The sequence below is a fragment of the Mauremys reevesii genome, linkage group 13 (genome assembly GCF_016161935.1).
Source record: "Mauremys reevesii isolate NIE-2019 linkage group 13, ASM1616193v1, whole genome shotgun sequence".
Lineage (NCBI taxonomy): Eukaryota > Metazoa > Chordata > Testudines > Geoemydidae > Mauremys > Mauremys reevesii.
The window spans coordinates 44,857,342-44,884,979 of record NC_052635.1 but is presented as its reverse complement, the minus strand read 5'-3'; the positions used below and the strand labels follow the sequence as shown (position 1 = coordinate 44,884,979).

At 49.6% G+C, this 27,638-nt stretch overlaps 1 protein-coding gene across 1 annotated transcript in view; it reads right to left on the bottom strand.

Moving 5' to 3' along the window:
• The window catches only part of RGS19 (regulator of G protein signaling 19), a 31,953-nt gene extending 14,779 nt beyond the window's left edge, over window positions 1–17,174 (bottom strand). The window contains exons 1-4 of the mRNA XM_039498243.1: window positions 16,421–17,174; window positions 13,017–13,234; window positions 12,809–12,928; window positions 287–424 (exon numbers count right to left, since the gene is read on the bottom strand). Coding sequence (XP_039354177.1) covers window positions 287–316 — 30 coding nt within the window. The 5' untranslated portion in view covers window positions 317–424; window positions 12,809–12,928; window positions 13,017–13,234; window positions 16,421–17,174. The remainder of the gene's footprint in view (window positions 1–286; window positions 425–12,808; window positions 12,929–13,016; window positions 13,235–16,420) is intronic.
• Between the last annotated feature and the right edge of the window lie 10,464 nt (window positions 17,175–27,638).

The following is a 27,638-nucleotide window of genomic DNA, read 5'->3' as shown; positions in this document are numbered from 1 at the left end:
CAACCTGGGCAGTTAGCAGCTGGGCTAGAGAGGAAAACGTCTCTTACTCCAGAGGGGTGGGGCGAGGGCGTGGGCTCTTTCTGCCTCCAGAATGCAAAGCACAGACAGGAATCTGGCTGCCCAGATTGCCAAGCCTTGGGCGGTACATCCTGCCTTTGCACTGCTACCTGCTCAGTGGCTCACTGGGATTTCTTTAAGGCTCTGCCCCGGCCAGCCAGTCCACGGATTTTCCTTTACGATGGTAATTTCATCTCCGGTCCCCCAGCAGGTCAGATCTCCAGCTCACCTGCTTCCCAGCTTCATACACAGTCGGCATGGGCAGCTTGTATGTTCCCTGCTGGCCCAGCTCTGCTCGCCTGTCCTCCCAGGTGCCGGTGACTGTCGACACGCCCCCCTAGGGCCTTTGCAGCCTACTGGATGGAGCCTAGGAGAACAGAGAAGCATTCCTTAAGCTAAATCCACCTGCAGGCCAAAACAGGGACTCCTCTCTCCTGCAGGCTGGGGACATTTAGGCAGGAAAGAGCCACTGAGAAGGGAGGTGCTCAAAGTTAGCAAGGGCTCGTCTCCAGCACTGGAGCCAAAGGAGCACTCCTGAGAGCGGCAGAGGGGCAAGAACATAAAGGATGCAAGGAAGGAAATAAAACGTGAGAGGGCAAGTGCTGCTCATTTAGGAGTGTCTGTCCAAGCAGCCCCTTCTGCAGTGCTCATTGCTAATGCTTCACGACGCCCTGTGCGCCGCTCCCCAGCTCAGAGCGCCATTGCAGCACTAGTGCCCACGCCAGGTTCTGCCAGTGATTCATGTGCTCCGGTGGGAGCCCTACAGTAGATGAGGCCCTGGGGTCGTCCAGCCCTGCCCTGCCTACTCGACAGCTCCCTCTAGTGGTCATTTTTCCTTAGATTCCTCTAGCGTAGACACAGCCTTAGAGAACTGGATAAAGCGAGAGCAGAGCCTCTGCCCATATGAACTACTATGGCCCGGCCTGTTACAGGCCCCTTGGTAATGATCCAGGAGGAACATGGATTTGATTAACAGCGACACACCCTGTCCTGGGCTGCCCAGACCTGGGGAGGTTCTAACCCCTCCTCAGCCAGAGGGACAAGTGAAGGTAGGAATGGCCAATGCGGATGGATGGATAGGAGCTACCCTGGAAAGTGTCTTGTCCTGCTATGGACAGGATGGAGAGAAACAGAGCTGAGGACACCTGTGCCCTACAGACCCTACGGGCGGGTGGAGAGCGCTACGGGAAGACCGGTTTTGCAGTCGAACCAGTTTGCACCTCTGCTCGCATGGGGAAGAGACAGGGCATGATTCAAGCTCCCCCAGAGCCATCTTCGTAGTAGAGAGTTGAGTTTTACTGAGAGCCTCTGGCAGGGCCGTCCCTAGGGGAGTGCGGGGCCCAGGACATAGGTGCTGGGGTTCTAATATGCTGGGGGGTGCTCACCCCTGGCCTGCCCAGGCCCCGCCCTTGCTACACCCCTTCCCCCAAGCCCTCACCCCCACCCCGCCTCTTCCCCACCCAGTTCCGCCCCCTCCCCGAGCATGCTGCGCGGTAGGCACTGGGAGGGAGGGGGAGGTGCTGATTGGTGGGGTGCACCAGCAGGCAGGAGGCGCTGGGGAGAGGGGGAGGTTCTGGTAGGGGGGGCTCGGCCTCGCCCACCCCCTGTTTGCCAGTGGTTTGCCTCCTCACCCCGCTCGCCTCACCTCTCAGCCCATGAGGCCTGGGGAAGTCACCCCGATTCACTGTACCCATGGGACAGCTCTGGCCTCTGGTACCCCAAATGCCTGCACAGCATTTCACCAAGCAGGGAGGCAGGCCCTGGTGCATAGTCACTTCACTAAGTGAAACACAGCCCCTAGGACATGCTCAGAAATACCTCCCACAAAGTGCTGGCCTTCCCGGCACTGGCTTTGTTGAGAGAAGGATTTCTGGCTGGGAGATCTCTGACTTCCACCTGGAAGGCAGATCAAACAAATCCTCCAAACATAACATTAAACCCTTCCTTATCTACGAGGCAACAACCCCGAACAGTCTTCCTGGGGACGGCCTCTTGTTTGGACGCCAGAGCCTCACGCAGGGGAAACAGGCATGTTATCCCAAATATTATGATGGAAGGCTCTGCTTGGAATTCTGTTGTGCAATCCCATGCTCTCCGCAGCCACGGAATTTACTGCCTCCCCGGGCGAGCTCCATCGTGACATTAAGACACAGCTGCATCTACCTCCCTCCTGGGAAGCCCTGTAAGGGGGAGTCGATAGACTCAGGCGTCAGAGGCAAGTCCAGTGATGCAGGATGGGACTGCGCTGGAGAGGCTCAGGGAGAGTTAGATAGTGCCATCTGAGCACAGAGAGATGGGAAAGGGACGTTTTCTTAAAAAGCAGGGCTCAACAGTTTTCCTTTGCTAAGAGGCGCGAGTCAACGGAACAGGTACAGAGCAGCGTTTCGAACTGCTGCTCTAAAGGCCGGAGGGGCTCAAAGACGCAATGCACTCACGCCTCCTCTTCCACCACAGCCGCGGCAGAATCCCAGCAGAAAGAACCATGCCAGACAGAGAAGTGGTTCATTGATCTGGGCTGCGCAAACCAGAGGGCCCGCCCAAGCCCCCGGCATGGCAAAGAACTCTCAGCCCGTTTGGAAGACATTTCACTGACAGGAGGGAAGGACCCTCTGGCAGAACAGAAGACAAGTACCAGGCCGTGACATACAGTTCTAGACGGATGGCAATGGAGGCATGTCAACCTGTCATGTTTCTACCACTCAGCCGCTCCTCGAGGTGCTGCCCACCCACTTACCAAACCTTGCGAGCGTCGGTACTTTTATACCCCCAGCATCCTAGGGCCTGATCCCCTCACCATCTCTGACATACGTATTTATCCTCCAACACCCCTGGGAGGTAGGCAGTGCTGTTATCCCCATTTTACTGCTGGAGTGGATGGAGCAGCTCACACCAGACCTAGGTAACGGTGCGATAAGCAGCTGCCTGCATCCCCAAGAGGCCTGAGTTCTGCAGGTATCCATCCAATCCTCCCTCCTCTTTAAAATCGACCAGAGACCCCATCCGAGACTCTGGGAGGAGCCACAATGCACTGACAGCACCCAGCTCCTTCTCAGCAGCCAAGAGAGCCCAATAACCGACTGGGATGGCAAAGTGTTTGGGGCGGGGACTGTCTCTTTACTGCGTGGTTGTACAATGCCCAGCACCATGGGGCCACGATGGGGGTCTCTAAGCACTAATGCAATACAAATCATAAACAAGAACCATGCCTGCATGAGGTGAGCCCCTCAATGAAGGGAACAGCCAGGTCGAAGGGAGCTGAAGCAAGACTGAAGTGGATCCAGCCATGACATCAACCTCTCCCCTCCATTTATCAAAGTAACTCCAAGTTGGGGCAGGAAGAATGGTGAGAAGCAGCTTCAGCGTGGCAGGGAACTATGCCCCGTCCTCTCAGATGGGAATCTAGCCAGAATGATTCACGAACTGAGCTTCTCCTTACTGGAGTCCATGTATCTCAGGCTGATGATGGGGCAATGGAAACTTCAGTTTGGGAAGAATTTTGCAGCCCACTTCTTTAGCAGGAAAAGCCACAGAGAACATACCTTCCTTAGGCTCCCAGGTAATTTCTGGGCTCCGTCCAAGCTCCTGGGCCAGGGTGGATGAAAACTGAGGATTTTTTTGGAGGAGCAGGGGGGAATCAGATTTTTTTTTTTGTTATTTAAATTATAATAAGTTTTTATTTTTAAAAATAAACCTGCTTAAAATGCAATTTGAATTTAATACAAAATATGTTAAGGCCTAAACTTATTATGATCTTTTAAAACAAATAAAAAAAAACATATGCTGAATCCGAGTCTCTAGCAAAAACTTTGAGTTAAAGGCTGCTTTTCTATATAAAGAAAGAATCTGGGGGAAAACATCCAGCTTTTGAGGTCAAGCTTTATAAATATGGCACACTAGGTCATGTACTGTATTAAGGGCTTGTTTTGTTTAATAAAAATAAATTGTATATGCTGTTTTGTGTGTTTAATTAAATTTCAGTTACTATCCTAATGCAACTTGACACAAATCATGAACAAAAAATTAATGATCTAGTAAAAAAGCAATATATCCTTCACCATGTTCTAACATACTAAAAAGGTACAGTTAATAAGAATCTGAAAATATTAAGCTAAGTAACTGCTTAAATAAATGTATATAGCTATAATAGCATATCCTCCTAGGTAGCAAAAAGATGTACCAAATCTAGTGTAAAGGCTCTCTATTTAGTTGTAAAGCAACATGTTTTAATGGTTATATCAATGAATGAGAATGCATCTTTCTTTAGAAAATTACAGACATACAAATGGAAAAAGGTGAAATCAAGGCTTTCGATTTGGGGATTTAAACCATGTTTAAATCAATCTAACCTACTCTGGGGCTGGAATCTTTCCAGGCAAAATTTACCTGACACCTTCTAGCCAGGTAGCCTTGCTGAACTGTCATGGCAGCCCTGCCTCAACTCAAAGACTATTATCTTACAATGCTACATTTATCCCCCCTTCCCCACAGCATCGTTCAAAGGCTGCATGGCCATCCCATCCCATCCCATCCTCTATAGTCAATCGTGATTGGTAACGCTGGTTAAACCACCTGTTCAATGCTTATTTACGGATGTTGTTGCTTTTACTTCAACTTTGCATCATGGTAACTCATTTTAGGGCCATGTTCCATCCAGGCTCATGTCTTCCACAACTTTTCAACTGAAAAGTTTACGGCATAACTATGCTCCTAAATTTAAGCTTTAATTAAAATTAAAGACCATGATTGCAAAAAGAATCTTCATCATGTAAACCAAACGGGACCCAATTCAGCCATGCCTGGCTGCCTGCATTTGCAAATAAGACAGCCTGAAACCATAGTTCCAAGAGCTGTAACCCATCCATGTTCACTCTGGATCATAACGACAACAATTAAAATGTCACAATAATTAATTTTTTCACTGTTGATCATTTTAGCAGAAACATCCCGCTAGCATGCTTAGCCATCATTTTTGGATGCAGCAGCAGATACTGGGATGGTGAGGAGTGTGGTTGCTGTCAAGGATGAGGAACTAAGAGTTGATGCCCTTCACCAAAATTACACATCACTTCTGCCACTGCCCATTATATGAAGGTAAAAGTAAAAACTTCTCCCCAAAAGTAAAACCCTCAACTGTGCTCCTTGGTGCTCAAACCAGCAGATTCGCTGGGCATCAATGACCCATATTTTCACCACCCATGTGTTGAAGCCTCCAGTTCCCCACCCCTCTGATAACTCCTACAACACAGTTCTGTGCTGCCCGTACAAAATCAGCAGCACAGTAAACTGAATGCTGGGAGGCAGCAGAAAATAGTTTGGTTTGGTTAGTCAATAACCACACTTAAAAACATTTGGTGCTTGCCACAAACCTGTCAGGCTGCTGCATAATTCAGCACTAGGATGCCACCGAGATTAGGAACCATTGTGCTAGGAGATGTATAAACAGAGCAAGAGACAGTTCCTGCCCCAAAGATCTTACAGTCTGACGAGATAGGACAAAGGGTGGGATGAGAAACAGGAGCAGAGAGCCAAAGTTACTTGCCCATATCACACAACAGAGTAGTGATAAAGCTGTGAATAGAATCCCGATCTCCTGACTCCCAGCCCAGTGCATGCTATCCACTAGTCTATGTTGTCTCTCTACATTCCCTTCCCTCTATTTCACACAGGGCTGCCTGCAGGATTTAGAAAGGATTGGACAGAGAAATTGTCTCATTGCTGATGACTGTGGACCATGTGGAAAGGCAGGAAGACGATTGCAAGAATGGGAGGTGGAGAGTGAGCTCGGTGGCGTGTCCACTCTTTTGCACTTTGAGAGACACCCCGTTATAATGAGAATTGTTTGTCAATTGGGAGGTTACATGAGGCCATTTTTTCAGACCTGTCACTGTTATGGTGCTTTACAGCACCGGTCTGTCTCTCTACAGCTGGCTGCACTGAGCTGTTACCCTGTGTACATATTTTCTAGCAGGGCGTTAATATGGAGTGTAATTTGTGCGTTCGTGCACATCTAGACAAATTGCACAAGGCACTCTGTATGCCCCAGGAAACATAACGCAGCAACCCTCCTTTACAAGGGTCAGTCACAAATTTTGTTTTATTTGATTTTTAGCAGCAATATTTATACATTTCTCTCCCGGCCCTTTGAAGAAATTCCACTGTCCAATACATCTCACTGGAGCTGAAAGGGAGCGTCTCTATTTCTCTGCTCAAATGTACCTATTTTTAGATTTCAGATGCTGGCAGAGTGCCTGTGACCTTGTTAACCTGCTTTGCAGCAATCTCGGCTTCTCTTTAAGGGGGCTTTGCAGTCAGGCAACCTTTGAAAGCCGCTCTCTTTTTGGTTTGCTTGTCGACTGACCCTTTCCCATTATGATGGCTGCTGTTTCATTTTACAGTGAACTTGAGCTGCAAACACCTAAATCCAAGCAGCAACCCAGCCTCAATCACTTGCTAAGCTTTACCAAAACCAGCTCCCGGACCCTACTCTTGAAACCTGATTGTTCCAAGGAAAAGGAAGCTGCCAACCACGAACAAATGGAAATAGGGTATCGCCTTATAGACAATCTTGCTCAGGTCTCCTGTCCTTGGTACGTGCAATAACTAAGCCAAAGCTTCAATACGCTGTAGAAAAGTAATTATCCACTAATACAAATCCTTGCTTCCCAACAGGGTAGCGGCTCCCAGCAGGAATGCAGCGCTCAGAGCCTCTAATTACAGCAAAACGGGATGATGGGCAGGAACAGAGTAAACACGAGGAAACCCGGCTACCCCAAGTACTTGGAAAGCTTCCCCTTTAATCCTAAAAAGGGGCTTTGTCAGCTACGCCTCTGCCCAGCTCCACTCCTCAGTGGGCCCAGAGGTGCGTGGGTGCGTCAGAGAGCAGGGCATAGAGAGGAGAGCACCATGGCTGGAGAGCGTGTGAAGAGGCAAGCCGCTGGGAAAAGGCAGAGAGAGGGGAAGACGGCATTCGATCCTTCTGGGCTCTGCTCTCCTCTCAACCTCCTGGGCTAACTCAAGCCAATGGTTTCTAGCATAGGCCTCTGTTTACATTTGCAATAACCGAAGCTACCAATGAACTGAACGCTGGGCAATCAATACCATCCCTTCATCAGCTCCCCCATTCTCAGATTCGGGGCTCTCCAGAGATCCCTCTTCTCCGGCTTGTGAATGAGACGAACCACGTAGAACCAGAGAGGCCGAGAGGGACGTAGGAGTGTGTGTGTGTGTGGGGGGGGTGTAGAAACCCTGCATTGGTTAACCAGAACCTGAGCCCAAGGGCAGTGAGCATAACTGATGACCAGACCTGGCTGGGGAGAAGCACCGGGCAGTGGGCAGGAAAGCTGAGGAGAGCCAGAGGAGAAGCAGCTGGGAATTTCCTCTCTTGGGGGAAAGGCAGAGAGAAGCCTGCGCCTAAGGGGCGTTTGAACTGAAGCCTGAGGGAAGCTGTGTTGGCGGTTCCTCAAGGGACTAGAGAGAGCAGGTCAGGCTCCTGCATGAGGCCTGGGGGGAGGGTCTGGGAGAAGCAGGGAGAGACTGAGCCCAGGAGCAAGGGGAGACCCTGAAGGGAGCCGAGCAGGGGTAGGACTCCCCGGTGGAAGGACCATGGGTGGAACGCTGCCGGGGACTGGCTCACAGAAGCCCTCAGGTGGGGGATATGGCTGGTAGGAAGACGGGGTCAATGGAGGCAGCAGCAAGGACTCTGGTGGTGCAGACCATAGCTGGTCAGTAAAGGGTCTTTGGCCTCCCAGCGTAGTGGGAGGGCCTGGTTCCCCTGCCCGCCATGGGGGAATGTGGCATGAACTCTTCTGATATAAGGGACAAGGACTTTTGGAGGCCCTGGGATGAGAGGCTGTAAGGACCACAGGGCCCAGAGTCAGGAACAAAAACCTGATGGAAGGACTCTGGACTTTGTTACCCTGGAAGAAGTCGGATTAGAACGTGCGTTGGCTAAAAAGGTCGAGTCGCAACAAGAGACAGACTAATGCTGGACCGCCACGAGCATCGGCAGGGGGCGCTAGCGACGGACGAGCTGCCACGCTCCACCCAGCCACAAGGGAGCACACCTACGGTGAGTGCAACTCTTCCACTAGGAGGTCCATACTTTTAGAACTCACATACATTTAGTACGATTAGCACTGCCGTGGCCACACAGGAACCCTGTTACGGCCATTGCGCTAGGCGCTGCACAAACCCAGAACAAAAAGGTGGCCCCTGCCCCAAGGAGTTTACAACCTAGGCAGAAGTGAAGAGACAACAGATGGATACAGACAGAGGGAGGGAGTACAAAGAAACATGGAGACGACACTGGTCAGCACGATTGGGTCTGGGCATATCAGTGGTCCAATGGCAAGCGAGCGTTTTACGGAGGATAAGCTTCGTCTTTGCTGATATCCGAACAGGTACATAGGCTGGTGCAGTAAATCGAGGATCAGCTCAGGCCAGTTCTAAACCAGTTGGATCGTAGGACTCAAAACTGAGCTTCCTGACTAGACGACATGGGGTGGAGAAGGGCCTGGGGATCCTGAGAAACAACGCTGCTAAGGAGAGCCAAGAGGAAAGTGTCTTAGAGACACTGAAAAGCATTAGGGACTTTTTTAGCAGGAGAGTCATGGTATATTTAACCCCTTCTGTGCTGCACGATGTACAAGCTACAGCCTACAAACGTGGCTCCATTTAGCGGAGCTGGTCAAAAGATTTCAGGGTTCTTTCACCAACAAAGGCGGGGCGAGCGTAGGGTTTGGCGGGGGGGTTGGGACTAGCTTTACTCTCGCGCGCCGACAGGGTGGGCCGTTGGCAAAACCTTCCCATGCAAGACCCCCACGTTCCTAGAAAGTCAAAGCAGGTGCAGGAGCGAACGGGTCAATTTGTAACAGAGTAATCCGCAAGGGAGGCACAAGTCTTTGGGAACCCCTCTGTGGGCATCGGGGAGCCCATACGCCCGTACAACGAGACAGGTTTACAGGGCTGGCTTGGTGGCACTGTGCACTGCTCACGCCCATGCAAGACTCTTTCCAGACCTGTGTCACACTGTGCTGCACCTGGAGGGCAGAATATGATTATTTGCTTTCGTTAGGCGGCTCAGAAGAAACCCCTCAAGCCACCTGCAGAGGCAGCACTGACTCGCTTTCAGCGGAGCCCTGTTACAGTCCCACCCGGGGCAGGAGCATAATGGCCGCTGGGAATGGCATGGGACATAAAGATAGGGGGAAATTCGGGGATGAAGAAGGCCTGGAGGAGGAAAAAATTGCACTAACCATGTCAGGTCACATAGAGACAAACCGGATTCCCTTCTGTCCCCATCACATGGAATTTGGAAGGGTAGCGGTGGCATCTGGAATCACGTGGAGCAGGCTGCAATGTCGATCGGTGTATCCTGGTGTACCTGGCTAGCCCCTGATGGGTGGGGGGTCAGAGGGGAAGGGAGGGATCTTGCTTTGCAATGCAGCTGGAGCGTTAACTCCTCTCACAGCAATTGCCGGCACATATTTTACAGGGTGTTTATGGACGTATTACACAGAGCTGGCAAAAGGCACAATATTAAGCAGTGCATAGAGACACTAGTGCAATTCATAGAGAGAGGCCACACTACAGCACACAGAAGGAAGTTCAGCTAGGCTAGCTGATGCCAGCAGTTGGAGTTGAAATACTTTGTCTCAAGAGCCTAGGAGAGGGAAGACTGTGGGCAAGAGACAGAGAGAGATAATTCTGAAAAGAGGAAGACTTGAACAAGGGAGATTTCCCAAGCAGACAGAATAAAACCTCCCTTAAAGGGGCCCTTGCTCATTTCTGACAAAGCTTCCCAAAGCCCAACATAACTAGCCTTGTCCCAGCAGTGTGTCTGTAAAGCACCCCTTCTGCCTCTCATACCCTTGCTTTGCCATGGTCCCCTGGTCTCAGGGATGTCAGAATCTAGTGACTGTGAGCATCAGAATTCACTGCTGAGGGCCCAGTTCTGATGCCAGAAATTCTGAAGTGTGAAGAGGAGAAGGAGAGCGTGTGCATGTATGTGTGTCTCTGGAACAGATTTTCAGGAGTTTATGAATTTCGGTTTTGGTCTTCAAAAGTCCACACTAAAGGGTGCCCCTGCCCACAGCTCTGGGAGTAGAAAGTACATTTAAAACATAACAGCGTGGGACTTGGGCATGTAACTGTCTTTGCAAGGCACACATACAACTGCATGCTGAATGTGGGTGAGCTGTTACCACACATACTTTTGCAAAGTGACTTAAAGGTGCAGCCAAGTGGCTAGTTAGATACATTTTGTATGAACAACTGCACATTCTGCATTGGTAGTCACAGCAACTGTGCACCTGAACTGGGACATCTGGGTCTGTATCTCAAAATACACGTCTTGGTCATCAGTAATAAAAGGGAATAAAGGGGTCATAGGTGGAAAATGTTTTCAATGAAGTCTGGGTGCAAACGGGACCTTGACACTGACTCCTCACCATTTTTAAAGTCTAGAGAGGGCAGGTCTTTACAATTTAAAAATTCAAAGTCGACCACTACCACTGAGAAATACTATTCCTCCCCAAAAGCCACAGTTTTCCCTGGGATACAAATACAATGTGTTAGCTACCCAAGCAATGAACACTGATGCCACTCATGTGCGCATTCCTACCTCTAACACAGAAGCGTCTGGGGCACAGACACAGACAGACAAAAGCCATGTTAATTTCAATTTCATCAGGAGAGAAAATTGTACTTTTGAACAATACAGAGAGAAAAAAAAACTGTATAGAAAAGTTGTGTATTTTTTTTTTTAACTAGAAGCGGATAAACGAGAACAGAGTCTGCCTTTCCATAGAGCGTTTTCCTGTAAATTCACACAGCAGACTACCGCTAAGTCAGGTGTCCGTTCAATGATCTGTTTGTCCTGTTTAACAGGATATAGCTACAAACACCGTTGGCAGGATGCAAATTTGCCTCCAAAGTCACCATCATTTTACAACACACTGATGTTTTGATGCACTGAAACATCACTCTGCAAGGTGTCAGTGCAATCATGACATCAGTTTGTCCCAGAGAAAATGACAAAGGTGGTAACTGTAGACTGAAATAAACTTAATATGGCACCCACACACCCTCCATCTATATTTTATGGCTTGGGGTAGACTCCTAGATTGGTACCAAAGAGCACACAGTTGCTATCTACAACGTTCGCAGTCCTGGATCGATAGAGACTAACAATCAGTCCACCAAGTTAAGCAGGAAGGGAGAAACTACACTTAGAATAGAAGTGGATTGACGTATCACCTTAGGGTGTCACATGAACAGAGAGAGTATGAGAACTTAGGGGGTTACCAAGAGGGAACCGAGAGGTGGCCAAGCTGAAAAGTTTTGGGCTGATTTTATCTGCCAGGCAAGGATTTCACATGAGGACAGGCCATACAAGGTGTTATCACTTGGGAAATCTCTAACAAAGTGATATTTTAAGAGCGAGTCCTGCACATCCCGGGCTCCTGCAGTACTGCACGAGACGAGCGAGAGTGCACTTAATTCTAAACGATCTAGAGGAGGGAATGGGTGCTTCCAAAGAGCAGTCATGAGATCAAACAGCCCTTCCCCCCGTCCCCAGGTGCTTGGTTCAAACCTCAGCCCCAGTTGAGTTCTGAGCGCAAGTCATTACAAGCCGCTAGCTGCTCAGGGCTCTACTGACATAAGCTTGACAGCTTTGGAGGCACCAAGGTTTGGATGGGCACAGAGAGTGATTTGCACCCTCCTTGTTGCTAGAGGTGGTTAGGTCTGATTCTCAGTCTCTTTGTGCAAAGCAGCTGGGAAATTGGCTTCTTGAGGTCTGCCCCTTTAAATCTCAGTGATCCAGAGCCACCTCCCAACACAGTCATGACATAAGAGCGGCCATATTGGGTCAGACCAAAGGTCCATCTAGCCCAATACCCTGTCTTCCAACAGTGGCCAATGCCAGGGGGCCCAGAGGGAACAGAACAGGGAATCATCCAGTGATCCAACCCCTGTCACCCATTCCCAGCTCCTGGCAAACAGAGGGACACCATCCCTGCCCAGCCTGGCTAATAGCCATTGATAGACCTATCCTCTATGACAGTGGTTCTCAACATATTACACACTCTGGGCCACATATGCGGCCCACAATGTGTAACCTGGGCTGCAGGGGCCGGGTGGCAGGGCAGTGGCAGCCCAGACCCCTCCCCTGGACCCCTGCCGTGTGGGCTGCCACCCCTACCCACATGCTAAAGCAGCACTGCTGCTCCATGAATTTATCGGATTCTTTTTCAACCCGTTCTAATCTTGGCTTTCACAACGTTCTCTCGCAAAGAGTTCCACAGCTTGACAGTGCGTTGTGTGAAGAAATACTTCCTTTGGTTTGTTTTAAACCTGCTGCCTATTAATTTCATTTGGTGACTCCTGGTTCTTGTGTTATGAAAAGGAGTAAATAACACTTCCTTATTCACTTTCTCCACACCAGTCATGATTTTATAGACCTCTATCATATCCCCCCTTAGCCGTCTCTTTCCCAAGCTGAAAAGTCTCAGTCTTATTAAACAAGACACACACACACAGATCACATACAGCTAAGAACAAGACAGCAGGCCTGTTACTGCTCTAAATTATGTTAGCCGGGGTGGGAAGCTGCAAAGAGGAGGTAAAGCTACCTTCCCCCGCTCCTCTCTGATCCTGTGCTGAGCACAGCTCGCCCAGACCAGAGAATCTGGCGGGTGTTTTGAATCAATTCAGCAAAGCAGCAAAGGAGACGCCTGTACCACTGCTGTACCTGTTCTGTGGATGGAAACCTTCAATCTAGCCATTCTGCGTGCCCCTCCAGCAGCAGCCCAGCTATAGTTCCTGATACAGCATCTCAGTTTACATGAAGCATTTAAACAGACGTGCAGATCTGAAGAAAGGAATAAAAAACTGAGTACCTCCTCTAACAGGAAAGGGAGTGGCAAGGGAAGTGGCAGAATCAAATGAAGAGTTCAGACCTTTTTTGGGAAAGCACCATCAAATGAGTTCTCCTCTCCGGTGAGCCTTCCTGTGCAGAGTGAAAGCTGACAGGCCCGTCCCCGGATTGCTCCCATCTGTGTTGACGTGGTCCAGGAAACTCAGAGCTTGTGTTTCTTACATTTACTAGACAAATGTTTTACTGGGGAGTGGAAAGATATATACCCCGATGGAATTACTGCCTGAGTTTTCGCTTTTCCTAGGAAGGATGATGGTAAAAAAAACAGCGCTGATCAAAATCGAGGACAGGAATGGTGCAAAACTTACTCCACTAACATCTCACGATCATCTTTTCTTCCCACTTCAAGCACCTCAGAAGGCTGAGGGTTGTGCTCCCATGTCTGACACAGATTGTCACTGCATAGCCAGCTATGGGCATAGCTACAAAGACAGATACTCTGAGATAAGAACACCCTGTGATGCACAAGCAACTTCCCAAGAGTTTCTGCCATTTAAGCTAAAAGCAACGTGTTATGCCTGAGAGCTTAACACCCCCAACAACTGGAAACCAAGAACAATCGAGAAGTTGCCCCTACCTGATCTGACCCACAGAATCACAAGTTTAGTGCTTGCTGGAAATACCTGGAACGTCCTGGTATTCCTGCTGGTTAAATGGATTTACTACAGCAAAACAGCTGCTGAGGATGCACCAGTATTAATAGGGTTAATGATATGCTGATTTTCCTCTCCTGGAATGGGCATTATTGAATGATCAGCACTGGCCTCTGGTACTCACATGGCCACTTTTCCAGTAACAAGCCAGGGTAACTTGTAAGAGCCAAATTTTGAGCCCGAACATCCCTTATACATCACTTATACATTGCCTGTCCCTTCCACAAGCAGCACACCTAACAGCTAGGCGTGCGATACTGCTTCTAACCTTCTGTCACACTAAGCTGCAGTCATGAATCAAGGGTCTCTCACGTAAAGCACCTGTTACCAACAAGAGTGAAAGAACTTTGTTCTCAGCCTACGCAAAGGGCCGTCACCTTCTGATTCATCCTGTACTGATCTGAGTGCCGAGTTACAAATTGTTACCTGTGGATAACCGAGGAGGAGCCATTCCCGCTTTACACACAAAGTAAGGTTGGTTCTTTTGGGTTTTCTGGCGAAGACTGACTCACAAAGTAAAACACAATCAGAAACGCAACCTCAGTTTCCTTTTTTCAATAAAATGCCACGCACTGTAACCAGCTGAGAGCTCTGCACCCAGAGTGTTAAACCAAGGCTGAAGCAGAGTGAAAACTGATTTGAGATTGCCACGCCTGGGCTTCACCTACTCTGCTGATGTCACCAATTCCAGCATTTTCCAGCGGGGGAGGCATACCCAGAGGGAGACCCTCAAATGCCAGCACCAACCAAACCCCATTTTTCAGTTAATACTGGGAAGAAGCAATCCCACAGGACAATGGCCAAAAACGGGATTAAAATTAAAGTGACAGGTTTCAGAGTAGCAGCCATGTTAGTCTGTATCCGCAAAAAGAACAGGAGTCCTTGTGGCACCTTAGAGACTAACAAATTTATTTTAGCATGAGCTTTCGTGAGCTACAGCTCACTTCTTCGGATGCATAGAATGGAACACACAGCCAGGAGATATTTATACATACAGAGAACATGAAAAGGTGGAAGTTTTGTTCTCTGTATGTATAACTATCTCCTGTCTGTATGTTCCAGTCTATGCATCCCAAGAAGTGGGCTGTAGCTCACGAAAGCTCATGCTAAAATAAATGTGTTAGTCTCTAAGGTCCCACAAGTGCTCCTGTTAAATTAAAGTGAATGACACAGAGGCTTGTGAGCAGGAGAGCGCATGGGACATGGTATTTCTAAAGCTTTTCTGGGGTAGGGGTCCCTGAGCGATGAGATCAACAGGGTGGGAGTGTGCTGGGGGGGGCGGGGTGTCCTGATCTGAATAGCCAAAGAAAAACTGGGCTGATTCTCCGGATCTCTAGGTGCCCGTGCTTGGAGAGCACCTCCCGCAGCTGAAGCACCACTGGGTTATCAGTTAAGTGCAAGGCCTAACACCAGCTGTTTTCTTCAGCTTCAAACCCGGGCGAGGGAGCACAAAGGCCAGTTATCTCCCCTCTACTCCATGACACACCCATGCACTTAACACCCAAACCAGCTTGACAGCAGCCATCCCACAGCTCTGCCCAGGCAAGCTGTTCAGACAGAGGGTTCCTTTTGCAAAGTCATTCTCTTTCACTGCGCCGGAAAACCAGGGGTTCCCCTTTTCAGTGTGACAGCTTTCCGGTTAGGCCCACCCGCTTCTCGCATTTGCCAAGAAGGCACCTCCCTTCCCAAGGCCATAAAGCGCCGCACCCATCCCCCAGGAGGGCACTGCCTGTCCTTGCCCCTTAAGGCAAGGATGCTCCTGCCGCTCTTCCCAAAGAGATGCCACTCAGAGTATGTCTACAGTACGGAGATTGTACCAGCACAGCTACGTCGCCATGGTTACGCTGGCTTAACTCCATCATGGAGACGCAACGTACACAGAAGGGGTTTTCTGTCAGTGTAGGAACTTTACCTCCCTGGGCAACGGTAGCTAGGTTGACAGAAGCATTCGTCCATCAACCTACCTGTGTCTACAAGGAGGGCTAGGTCGGAAGAGTGACACTGGTCAGGGGGTGGATTTTCTCCATCCCTGACCGATGTAGCTATGTCGACCTAAAATGTTTTAAGCGTAGGCCAGCCCTAAGAGAGAAGCAGGACGCTCCTGAACTAGCTGGCGTGGGGCAGAAGAGGAGGGAGCTGGGACTTTGGCCAAACAACTGAATTCCCCAGCCCGTCACACAGACTGCATGGTGTAAAACACAGGAATAATGGATGAGACACAACCCAGGGGAGAGGAGCTCAAGAGAATGTGCCTGGGAAGTTGTAACAGTGGCTCCCACAATTCAAGCCAGCAGAGACCCGCTTCATACATCACCAACCACTGTTTACACAGGGGAGGGACCAGATGAACCACTGTCCCCCTCCCATCCCCAGAGGAAAGCAGCAATGTTTAAAGAAGGACTTCTCTTAGAGGACACCTATTTTTTTGCCAGTGTATCATAAGCATGAATCTCACTGCCTTTCGTGTGGGTTTCCAGGATTCCCTGGCTGTTTCTGCTAATCATCAGAGACATCCATTTACAGCAATGGTTTTCAAACTTTTTTTTCCGGCGACCCATTGAAGAAAACTGTTGATGCCCGCGACCCAATGGAGCTGGGGATGAGGGGTTCAGGGTGTGGGAGGGGGCTCTGGGCTGGGGCAGGAGTGCGGGAAGGGGTCAGGGCTCTGGGTTGGGGGTGCGGACTCTGGGGTGGTGCTGGGGATGAGGGGTTGGGGTGCAGGAAGGGGCTCTGGGTTTGGGGCAGAGGATTGAGGTGCAGGTTTGAGGCTTACCTCCGGCAGCTCCCGATCAGCGGCGCAGCTGGGGTGCAGAGGCAGGCTTCCTGCCTCTCCTGGCACCGCGGACCACGGTGTGCCCTGGAAGTCGCCAGCAGGTCTGGCTCCTAGGCGGAGGCGTGCAAGCAGCTCCACGCAGCTCTCGCCCGCAGGCACCGCCACCAACGATCCCAGACTATTATCTCTGCCAACAGGATCCATGCAGGACACACCCTCTCCTTATCACCCATTACAGCCCCATCTGAAGTCTAGTTCTAACCCCATCTAAAGTTGGTTACTACGCTAAAGCAACTGAAGCTGTTTCGTTCTATAACCTCCTTCAGTCTTGGTGTGTCATGACCTTTTACAGAGCTAGGCCTGAGGTCAACACCAGACTCACTGCAGGATGCAGGAGAAGTTGAATTACATGTGTGGGTGGGAGACTCTGATTCAAAACGCTGACACCTTCAGTGCTAACAAAGGAAACACCATAAGCGGCAAACAGCTGGACAGTCAGACTTCACAAGTTCACACTGTGGCAATCCGCAAACCCTTGCATTCACATGAAAGAAACAGCAACTCACAACAGTTCCAAGGACTGACACATTGAAGATCCCGGACGACCACTCTGCAACGCTTTCAGTTTTACACTGTGCACCTAGTGCTCTTGCTAAGTGCGTTTTGAACACATACTAACAGAGAAGGGAGAAAAAAACCCCCATCACGCTGACAAAATGCCGACACCACAAGCAGATTCGTCCTCCGCCCTCCCTGCAGCAAAAAAACAAAACAAAACAAAAAGAATCTTCCTCTTTTACCCTATGGCCTGTAGGAAGAGCCTGTACGAATAGGCTTCTCAAGGTGCCTGGACCACCAGCAAATCCGCACTCTTTTAGATCAAGTCAGGGGAAATTCTAGAACAGAGGGTCTTCCCCCACAGCGTGTGGGGCCGGAACACGAGGGGAATCACCAGTTTCTATAGCAACCCGGACCCAGTTTAGACCTTTATAAAGCAAAGTCAGCTTCTTGAATTTCACCCAGAACTGAGCGGGAAGCCCTTGCAGATTACAAAGCACAGGTGTATTATGCTCCACCATTAAACTGCTATGTAAGCTGGGCAGCTGCAGTCTATATATTTTTAGACACAACAAATCCTGCATCTTGGCAGGGGGTTAGACTAGCTAGATGCCCCTTGCAGTCCCGTCTAACCCTATGAGTCATGTTTTTGAACGGGACTGACATGCGGTCCCCAAGCAGAGCGCATTCCTGTAATCCGGGGCTCTCAATCCAAGGATCTCAGTGCACTTTGCCAAAGGGGCTGGTAGTGTCCCCAGCACACAGATTGGGTAGCAAAGGCTCACAGACATTAAGTGACGTGCCCCAAGTCACACAAATTAGCAGCAGGGTTTCCCCAAGACCTCTCTACTCTGACTACTGAACGGCCTCCCACGCAGGATTTCCACGACGTTCAGCTGTGCTCTTCACACCAATTTGCAATAAAGGTGTGTGTGGGTGGGTGTGGGCGGGGGGGGGTTATGCCATACCCTAGGGAGAAGAGTTCTCAACACTCCAGTCAAAATGCCTGTTTGCTTACTTGTTAACTCGTGGCATCAGGTAACATAACCAGGCTCAGAGACATTTCTGCACCCTGTGTGCACTCAGGGCCGCTGGATTAAGTTCCCCCACCCTGCCCCTCTAGGCAGGAAAATGCTGCATTTGCTCTTCAGATCAGTCCCGCGTGCTCTTGGCATTTGCACAGGAACTGTCCCTCTCCTCCGATTCCCTGCCCGTTCCCCTCGCAGCAGTCAGATTACCTGGAGCTCAGCAACACAGGAAGGGCCCATCTTCCAGGCACTCAGAGAGCGGTCCCACAGTGAAATGAATGGAGCGGGCGGAAGGTCGCTGGACTCGGCCCTAGGTTATTTTGTAACACTACACTGGGACTGGACTTGATGCTTTAAAGACAGAGAAGCCACAGCGCTTGGAAACGGAGTGAGTCAATTTAACGGAGGGGGAGGAGAAAGAAATCCCATATGACGACTAAATTCATGCTGGTGAAGCCCGTTTGCTGCGGGACAGGGTGCAGCAGTTAGAACGCTCCGGGCTCTAGAGCACTGGTTCTCAACGTGCAGCCCAATCAGCACACGTGCAGCCCAGGAGACATCCTCAGGGCCAGACAGGTAGTAGAGCTATTGTGTGGAAGCGGCCCACATAACACACAGGGAGCTGCATATGCACCCCACAGTGGTAAATAGATGGAGAACCACTGCTCCAGAGGGCCTCCCAAAGCCGCTCTCTGAAACACCTGGCACGTCTCAGCGCAGCCAACAGCTCTCTGCCTACTCAGACGACGGCGCCCCGCACCGCGACGGCTGTCTGACAGCCTCGGCACCCTGCACTTGCTACCTGGCAGCGGTACAGGAAGTTGTACGAGCTATTATTAGGATTGGTATTTTTCTTTAGCAATCTAGTTTAAAAAAAGAATAGAAGGTGGGGCTTGAAAACATACCAGACGCTTACAGGCCAGCCCGTAGGAGAGAAACCCAGTGTGCTGCACCTTCTTGGCTGCTTGGGGCAACGGTGCTGCCTTTGGGTCGCGCTGTTCTCCTCCAATCCTTAGCGGACAGGAACTCCAACTAACGGGCCCAGAATAGGAACCCATCATTGCCACGGTGCTGTCATGCAAGGGATCCCCAACTAGTACCCAAACCCGTCCAAGGGCCAGGCCCTGATCTTCAAAGCCCACCACGAACAGGGACCAAGCTACTCAAGGGGCTGCCTCTCCCTACACTGCCATGACAGCCGTGCACCTCAGGAATAGTAGCTTGTCAGTGATCCATGCAAGCCCCCATCCTCCATTCTGCCCCCAGCCCTGTGAAGCGTCGCTCAAGTTTCTGACCCTTAGTGATCATGTAAACTCTCCGAGCCTCCACCTCCCCCCATTTCTTAGCGGGGAGTAATGCATCCCTGCCTCACAAGTTGAGCGGTGAAGCCTAATTCCTTTTGAGGTGCTTTGAGATCCCCGTCTGACCAATGCTAGTGGAGTGCAAAGCAGTATTGTTAATTTCCCCTCTGCATTTCATCACTCTTATAAATTCAGCTTCCAGCAACAAATGCAAATGAATCTGTGCAGGTGGTGGGAGAGGAGAGACAGTTTTATGGGACCTTTTTACCATCCAACAATTGTGCTGGCATCCCAGAACACAAACTAAAAGGCAGACACTCGGGGTTGGAGGGAGGCCTAGGCCTTAACCAGAAAAGAAGGAGAGGACCAAGTTATTTCCAGTCATTGCTGGTGATAAAGAATGGGTGTTATTTCCCACTGTACCTCCAGCCTCTCTTGCTGCCCCCTCTTTTCACCTAACACCCAGGCACTGGGACAGAGCTTGCTTTAGGAGAAGGGGGAGCCAAGGAGGCCAATCCTACCCAAAATGGGCACGTGGCATCAGAGCTGAGGCAACAGTGGAATATGTGTCCCCATGAATATTCACTCACATCTGAGAGTAAATTTTGATTGGGCCACGACTCTAAAACCCTTTCACTTTCTCATCAGCAGTAGAGCTTTCTCAACGGTGAACACTTGTGTTAAACGCAATTTAAGCAAGAATACTGGTCAAAACTACGTAACTAATCAACACAACAGGGACTGCGAACATCCAGAGGAGAGCAACAAACATAGCACAAGGTTTAGAGAACCTGACCTATGAGAAAAAGGCATGTTCAATCTTGAGAAAAGAAAACTGAGCAGGGACCTGTTAATAGTCTTCAAATCTGTTAAGGGCTGTTATACAGAGGATGGTGATGCAACTGTTCTCCATGTCCACTAAAGGTAGGACAAGAAGTAATGGGCTTAATCTACAGCAAAGGAGACTTAGATTAGATATTAGGAAAAACTTTCTAACTACAAGGGTAGTTACACACTGGAATTGGCTTCCAAGGGAGGTTGTGGAATCCCCATCACTGGAGGTTGTTAAGAACAGGTTGGACAGACACCTGGCAGGGATGGTCGAGGTTTACTTGATCCTGCCTCAGTGCAGGGAGCTGGACGTGATGACCTCACAAGGTCCCTTCCAGACCTACATTTCTGTATTTCACAACAGACTGTGTCCATAAGTGACCTGCAAACTCTGAATCTGAACAACATAAAGCCCCAAAATGTTCAAGAATTCGGACACCCCTTTGTGAACAGAAATAAACAGGCGGAGGTCTCAATTTTCCACCACACCAAGCACTGTCATATAAGCTTGTGCAAAGGGACATAAAACACTACCAGATCAGGATTCTCCACCACAGGGAATGTTCAACACCTGCTTTGCACAGGTTTAAGCGACTAACCAAATTGCAAGGCAGTGGAGACTGATGCTCAACAGTCTGTCCAAGAGGTTACATGTTGCAAGTTATTTGTTCCCCTTCCTTCCACCTGTCTAAACACCTTCCTGGCTTTTAGTTCACCTAGAAAGCCAAGACATTTCCTACTTGTTCAGTGATTCTAGCCAGGTGACTGAGTTTGCAGTATTCTGCCCTGGCTGAAGCAGGTAGCGACCTTTTGCCTTCAATGACCATCCCCTCACTAGCCCTAGTCATTCTCCGGACCTGGCAGCATGACTCGCAGCTCCACTTCTTCAGTGGCTGCCGTCTCTACATCAGATTTTCAATTTGCAGCACAGATTTCTCCCCGGGTTTCGTTCTTACTGACATGTGTTCCTGCTCATTGTTGGATCAAGGCTTCAGCACAATGAAAGACGAGAAATCGAGAGATGGCAGCAGGAAACACCATGGGCCGGGGCAACCTGCAGGACTCAACTGCAGACTCATCCCGTGAGTAGGCAGCTGTAAGAACTGCTGCAGGCCTCTTCCTCAGCACAAAAGCCACAGGGATGGCTGGATCCAGGAGGAATATGAACCCAGAGGCTCGGCAACCAGATCTGTGTTAAAACCAACAAAACCTAAGGAGGGGAGAGAGACACACATGGGCTCCCTGGGGTTGGGTGTACAACGGCTGCCGGTCTACCTGCCTGCTGGAAAACCAGCCCTCTCCTTTGCGCTGGTAGCAGACAGAGCCCAGCAGGGCTGTTAAAAGCTCTTCTCTTCCTACTCAGGTGTCTCTTTATCAATGATGTAGCTCAACAGCCAATGGCGGGATTTTAAACAGGAGAGAGAAATGCTTCTTCCTTCCAGCTGTTCTCCATTTGGAACCCTCATCCTGCGGGGGGCGGGGAGGGGAGAGCGCTCTATCATCGGATCGATCTTTCCCAACCCAAATGTCTACGTTGGTCTGCTGATAACAATCAGATTGATACAGGGATCACAGCCATTTTCACTGGCTGGATTTGTAGAGGGCATATGGCTGTGGGAACAGTCCAACGCACTAACCCTAACCTGGCCTCTGTTAACCCTTCGCTAGCACAGTCTCTGTGTGAGGATCGTACAGCATGACAACTCTCTTCCATATGCTCATAGCTCCACCACGCAGAGTGCTGCAAAGCAGATATACCTACCTGGGGGGGCTTCACCCCAGATCCCACACTAGGCTAAAACCTTGGAACCGATTTGCACAGCTTGTGTTCTGAAGGGAGGGCAAAACCCATCTCTCACCCTCATCTGTAGCAACTTTGCCAGAGATTCCACCTACGCTGATTGAAAGCACAGGATAACGAAGTATATGTCAAACCACGTAAGGCGGCAGATTCTCAGCTAGTGTAAATTGCCACAGCTCAATTGACTTTAACAGAGCCGTGACAATCTACCCCAGCTGAGGAGGTGCCCCAAATATATTTTGTATCCACTGGCGTGGTGGGAATTTAGTAGCATGTTTTACTCATCCCCCTTTGAACTCCTTCAGAATAAAAAGGAACAGAATTAACTGCAGTCTGCTCATCAGCAACTTGTAAAAACAGCTTGTGAACAATCAGCATGCAACTGTACCTCTGTATGAACAACACTGGGGAGGGGGGAGGGGAACAAGTTGTAATCGACTGCCTTGTCCTAAATCTGTCCACAGCCATACAGGGTTATATAAAATGCAAAGTATCTGAGCCCTTTTTAGCTACAGTAGCAACAGAACAGAAGCACCAAACTTCTCAGTGTAGCAGGCCAGGAAAGGGAATGGCTATCTTTAAAATCTAGCAGACTCTTGTAAGGGGTGAAAAGCTACAAGTGTGCCTAATGTCTTGCAAAACTGTTTCAGCTGGGGTGGCAAATTTCAGAGCGATCCTGTCCCCTGAACCAGCAAAGACTGATCAAACAAGAGGAGGCGTACAGAACTTCCAAATCAAAAGATCTGTCTTAGCTGAAAAGTCTCAGCCATAAACATGTCTCAGCACTGCGGAATTTGTTTTCCTCTAGGGACCTGTTGGGTTTCCTCAGCAGCTGTGAAATTCTACGAGGTACCCACATATTAGGTTATATACACCTCTACCCCGCTATAACGCTATCCGATATAACACGGGTTCGTGTATAGCGCGGTAGCAGTGGGGCTCCGGCGGCACTTTAAAGGGTCTGGGGCTCCGGCTGCTGTGGGGAGCCCTGGGCCCTTTAAATCCCGCTGGAGCCCTGCCGCTGCTACCCCGGGGCTGCAGCAGCGGGGCTCCACCAGCAATTTAAAGGGCCTGGGGCTCCCCGCAGCGGCTGGAGCCCAGAGCTCTTTAAATCACTGCCAGAGCCCCGCTGCCCCTACCCCGATATAACAGGTTTCAGCTATAACGCGGTAGGGATTTCGGGCTCCCCACGACCGCGTTATAGTGGGGTAGAGCTGTATTTATTAACTGCACAGGTCCCCAAAGGTATTTTGATCCCTCTGCTTAACACTATCCAGAAAGCTGTGACATCCCTAGAGTTTGATGAGCTCCAGCCAACTCAGGGCACAGATGTGAAGTTAAAACAGTGGCCCAAAGAAGTAGGTTATGTTATAAATTCACTTCCCTACACATATATACTGGGAATCTCATCAGGGAGTTGCAGCTTGTTAAGCATTCATTAGACAAACACGCCCTGCAGTCTAACGATGCAATCCATACATGGCTGTTACAGCGCCTTGCCATAGCCTTACACTTCCATAAAAACATAAGTAATTATTAAGTAGAATAAAAGCAGCACACACAATAACCAACCCTAACTGAAAATTTTAAAAGACCAGTAGTGGAGGTTAAAGAGCATATGTATAGGAGGATTAATACTACTATGATACACAGGCAGCTATTAAACAATCGTTGATGCTCCATAAAAGATGTCTAACAATCAATAATTATTTGTTTAGCATCTGCTTACACCTGAATCGAAGGAATACTTGAACTCTCTTTCAAAGGCATGGCACCATCTACCCCCACAGTGGTCCACAGAAAGAGAGAGCAAGGAGAAAAACTGAAAAACAGGATGCCCAAGATAAATGTGGATCCAGTTAGGAGAAAGCTAGTGAAAGCTAAAGCAACATGCAAGCTGGCCACAAATAACCCTCCTCCTTCAAATCACTCCATCCCCCAAGAGAGGCTGAACTTGTCTTTTAGCTCAAACAGTACAGGTGCAGGCTTTGAGACCCAGAGACGCTGTATACTGTCATTGAACCGCACTTCCTATTTCACCTCAGGGTTTTACTTCAATCCAGGAATGATCAATTTGAACTGTTTAATACCCATATAAAGTTATTGCATGTACTATGCACAGACTGGAAATGTGGGATGTCATTTGCTATAGGATCTAGACCAGTGGTTCTCAAACTAGGGCCGCCGCTTGTTCAGGGAAAGCCCCTGGAGGCTGGGCCGGTTTGTTTACCTGCCTCGTCTGCAGGTTCGGCCGATCGCGGCTCCCACTGGCTGCGGTTCACCGCTCCAGGCCAATGGGGGCCGCAGGAAGCAGTGGGGGCCGAGGGACGTGCTGGCCACCACTTCCAGCAGCTCCCATTGGCCTGGAACAGCGAACCACAGCCACAGCCGCGATCGGCTGAACCTGCTCGGCCAGGCCCGCCAGGGGTTTTCCCTGAACAAGCAGTGGCCCTAGTTTGAGAACCACTGATCTAGACCTTAAGAAATCAATCAGAATTATCCAGTAGTTAAATCCTGGGCATCGCTTTGAAAAAATCAAGGAGACCCATGTTTTTATTCAATTCTTCCAGTCCTGGAATTAATATTTTGGGGGTGGACCCAGACACGCATTGCCAATTACAACATTCTCAACGTTGGTTACAATTATTATTCGGGGCAAGAAATGGATCTGACATTGCCACTTTAAATACACCCTCTGCCCCCAACAACCAGGAGGGGGAACAAATCATTAAGACCGATTTTTGTCATTTGAACTCCGAGTTAAAGATAAGAAGGTGACTAAGTGCACCTTCCAAGGAAATGAGCCACCAGTGAGAGGGAGACTCAACCCATATGAACGTTTGGAAAAGCAACCCCCACATGCAATTGAGAAACGCTGACATCAGGCAAGAATGCCAGAAACCACTGACATTTTGGCTAAGCTGCTGTTATTCAAGTAAGCAAGTTTGATCAAGTTTTTTTTGCCGGAATAACAGTGGGCTTGCACTCTCTCGGAGATAAGCAACATTCAATTTCTTTCTTTAAACATTTCTGTGGGGCTGCGTCCCTTTTTGGTGATTATTTCCTTGGAAAATGTGCTGGTTGTCTCAGCCAGGATAGTCAAAGGAACCTAAGGGGTTGAGGCACCTGATTCTCATTGAATTGTTAAGGGGTGTTTGAGGGCCCAACTCCTTTAGACGCTTTTGCCAATTGAAGAACTTTCTCATCCAGTCTAACCCAGGATTTGAAGCACCCGAGAGAGCATACTTGAAGTCTTCATATCAACACTGGATGCCTTTCTCGAAGATACGCTTTAGTCAAACACTCGTTACTGGGCTCAAGACAGGAATAACTGGAAGAAATTCTATGGCCTGTGTTCTGCAGGAAGTCAGATGAGATGACCTAATGGTCCTTTCTGGTCTAACTTTAGGTTGGGGAGGGGCAAGGGGCTTTGAACAGGGGCCTGCTCTTATTAATTCTAAGAGGTTCTTTTATTTTTTAAATATGCACAAAACAGCGCCAGACTGGCCCTTTAGAAGGAAGTCACACAATGATGAAAAACACTTAATGAAGAGCCTCCGGGAACCCTAATTCCTCCTCCAAGGAGGACAGCGCAAATTCAGAACCATACGCAGTGAGCACCCGCTCCGGAGGGAGCGCCTTATACAACAGTTCCAGTACCTAGCGAGGATAACACTCTGTTCTCAGAGCCACGCTGCCCCTCTCCAAGGGGCAGAATTCCCAGCCGTCACCGCTGGGTGCTCTGCATGAGGAAGAAACATGGAATACACCCAATATGTCAGTGCCATGGGCCAGACAGCAGAATTCAGCCCTGCACGCTGCTTGGAACACCTGCTCCAAGCAGCTTGCAAAGCAGGTTAGCAAATGATGCTGTGTGTTATTTAAACAGTAGAGCAATTCCCCCTTCTCCGGACGCATTAGCGGATGCGATCGTTTCTTCAGGGACTCTGGTTTAAACCCATTCAGTTGTATTAAAGCCTGTCCATGCTCTCAGAGGCTTCCGTAATGGGATCCCCTTCCCCGCCCTCCACTTTTTTATATATTTAACACCATTATAAATGCTGGAGGCAAAGCGGGGTTTCGGGTGGAGGCTGTCAGCTCACGACCTTCCCCATGTAATAACCCCGCGACCCCCTGAGACATCCCGACCCCCAGTTTGAGAGCTCCTGTCGTAGTGGGTGGAAGCCTGTCTGCCCTACCTTGATCAGCCAGAGGGGTCGCTGTTGAGCAAAGAGGCGCTCCCTCCCCTCACAAGGGGAGTCAAGTGCACTTTCTCCACCCGCTGTCAGCAGGAGGTGGCAGAGATGCAAAGCACTGACCCCAAACACAGAGGGGTTGTGTGGTTTTTAATGTATTTTAATCGGATTTACAGGTGCATTCCAGGGGTTACGTTAGGCGGCCCAGCCTCTGGCACCACTTGCTTCACGCAGAAGGCAGCGGTATATAAAACGTAACTTGTATGCCCCATCCTTGGGCAGTGCAGGGAACGGGATTAGCCTGAGGTGACAAAGCTCCCTCGCCCAGTGTGTCTCTGATGACTACACTCCTCAGCCTGCTATAGCCCAAGCATGGCCAGTGTGTGACACACCCACCCTGGGGGCCATGCAATAAATTAATCCTGCAGGGAGCTGGAAAAGCTGCGGGATTTGCATAGGTGACTTTCTGCAGCCTCACTGCCATGACTCTTCACTGCTGCAGCAAGGAATTCTCAGCAATGAAAGCAAGGGGACACGAAATACATGCAGAACATAGGGGCCCGAAAGGCGGGTGTGACAGGTTGTCACACCCTGGGGTGCAGTGTGGGAGCCGTGGGAACTGCTGTCTCTCTCTAAGACACACCACTGTGTGAGGCTGGCTGCGTCCCCAACCCAGTTGTGTGTCTTAGAGGGGCACAGCGGTTTCTCACGGCTCCCAGACCGCACCCCAGGTGGGACAACCCATCACAGAGGGGCACCGCTAAGGCATGCAATCAGTGACTGTGTCCAAGCATGGGGAAATTTCATTTAATAGGCTGAAATGAAAACAAACAAACACATTCCAACAGCAGACAAACGGGAACTCTTAAAACTTAGCTGAAGAACACTGCCCCAAATCTCTAATTAAACAAGACCATCCCATTATTCTCTCCAGAACAACGAGAACCAGAACTTTGATTGTCAGCTCTTTGGGCTGCAGACTGTCGTTTGGTTCTGTGTTTGTACAGGACCTCACACAATGGGGTTCTGGTTCACAAATGGGGCTCCTAGGTGCTATGGTAATACACACAATAACCAAATAAAATCTCCCCCCTCAGCTCCTAACACATATGGTTAAAGCTATCTGCTTAACTTCAAGCTACCGCAGCCTGGCACAGGAGCTCTTTTGTCACTGATATTTTCACCTGCCATCGTTATTCCCTGAGCCCGCGTTTCCTAATCACTGCACATGCTCGGTTTTCAGCAGGGGAAGTCAGAGGGAGAACTGACAGACCGGTTTTTCCCAGGTGACCTCTTACTCCACGAGGTGTATTGTTGCTGCAGGCATCAGCGCTCTCCCCTATGTTGTCAGACAGTGGAAGTCTCTCTAGGAGAGGGTTTCCCTGACTGTTAAAAGAAAGGCTCAGGAGGCAGCTGAGGTTGGGGAGGAAAGGTCAAGCCAAACTCTCTCCAGAAGCAAGAGATGCTTGGAAACTTCCAAGAAAGATGCAGGCTAAATGGGTT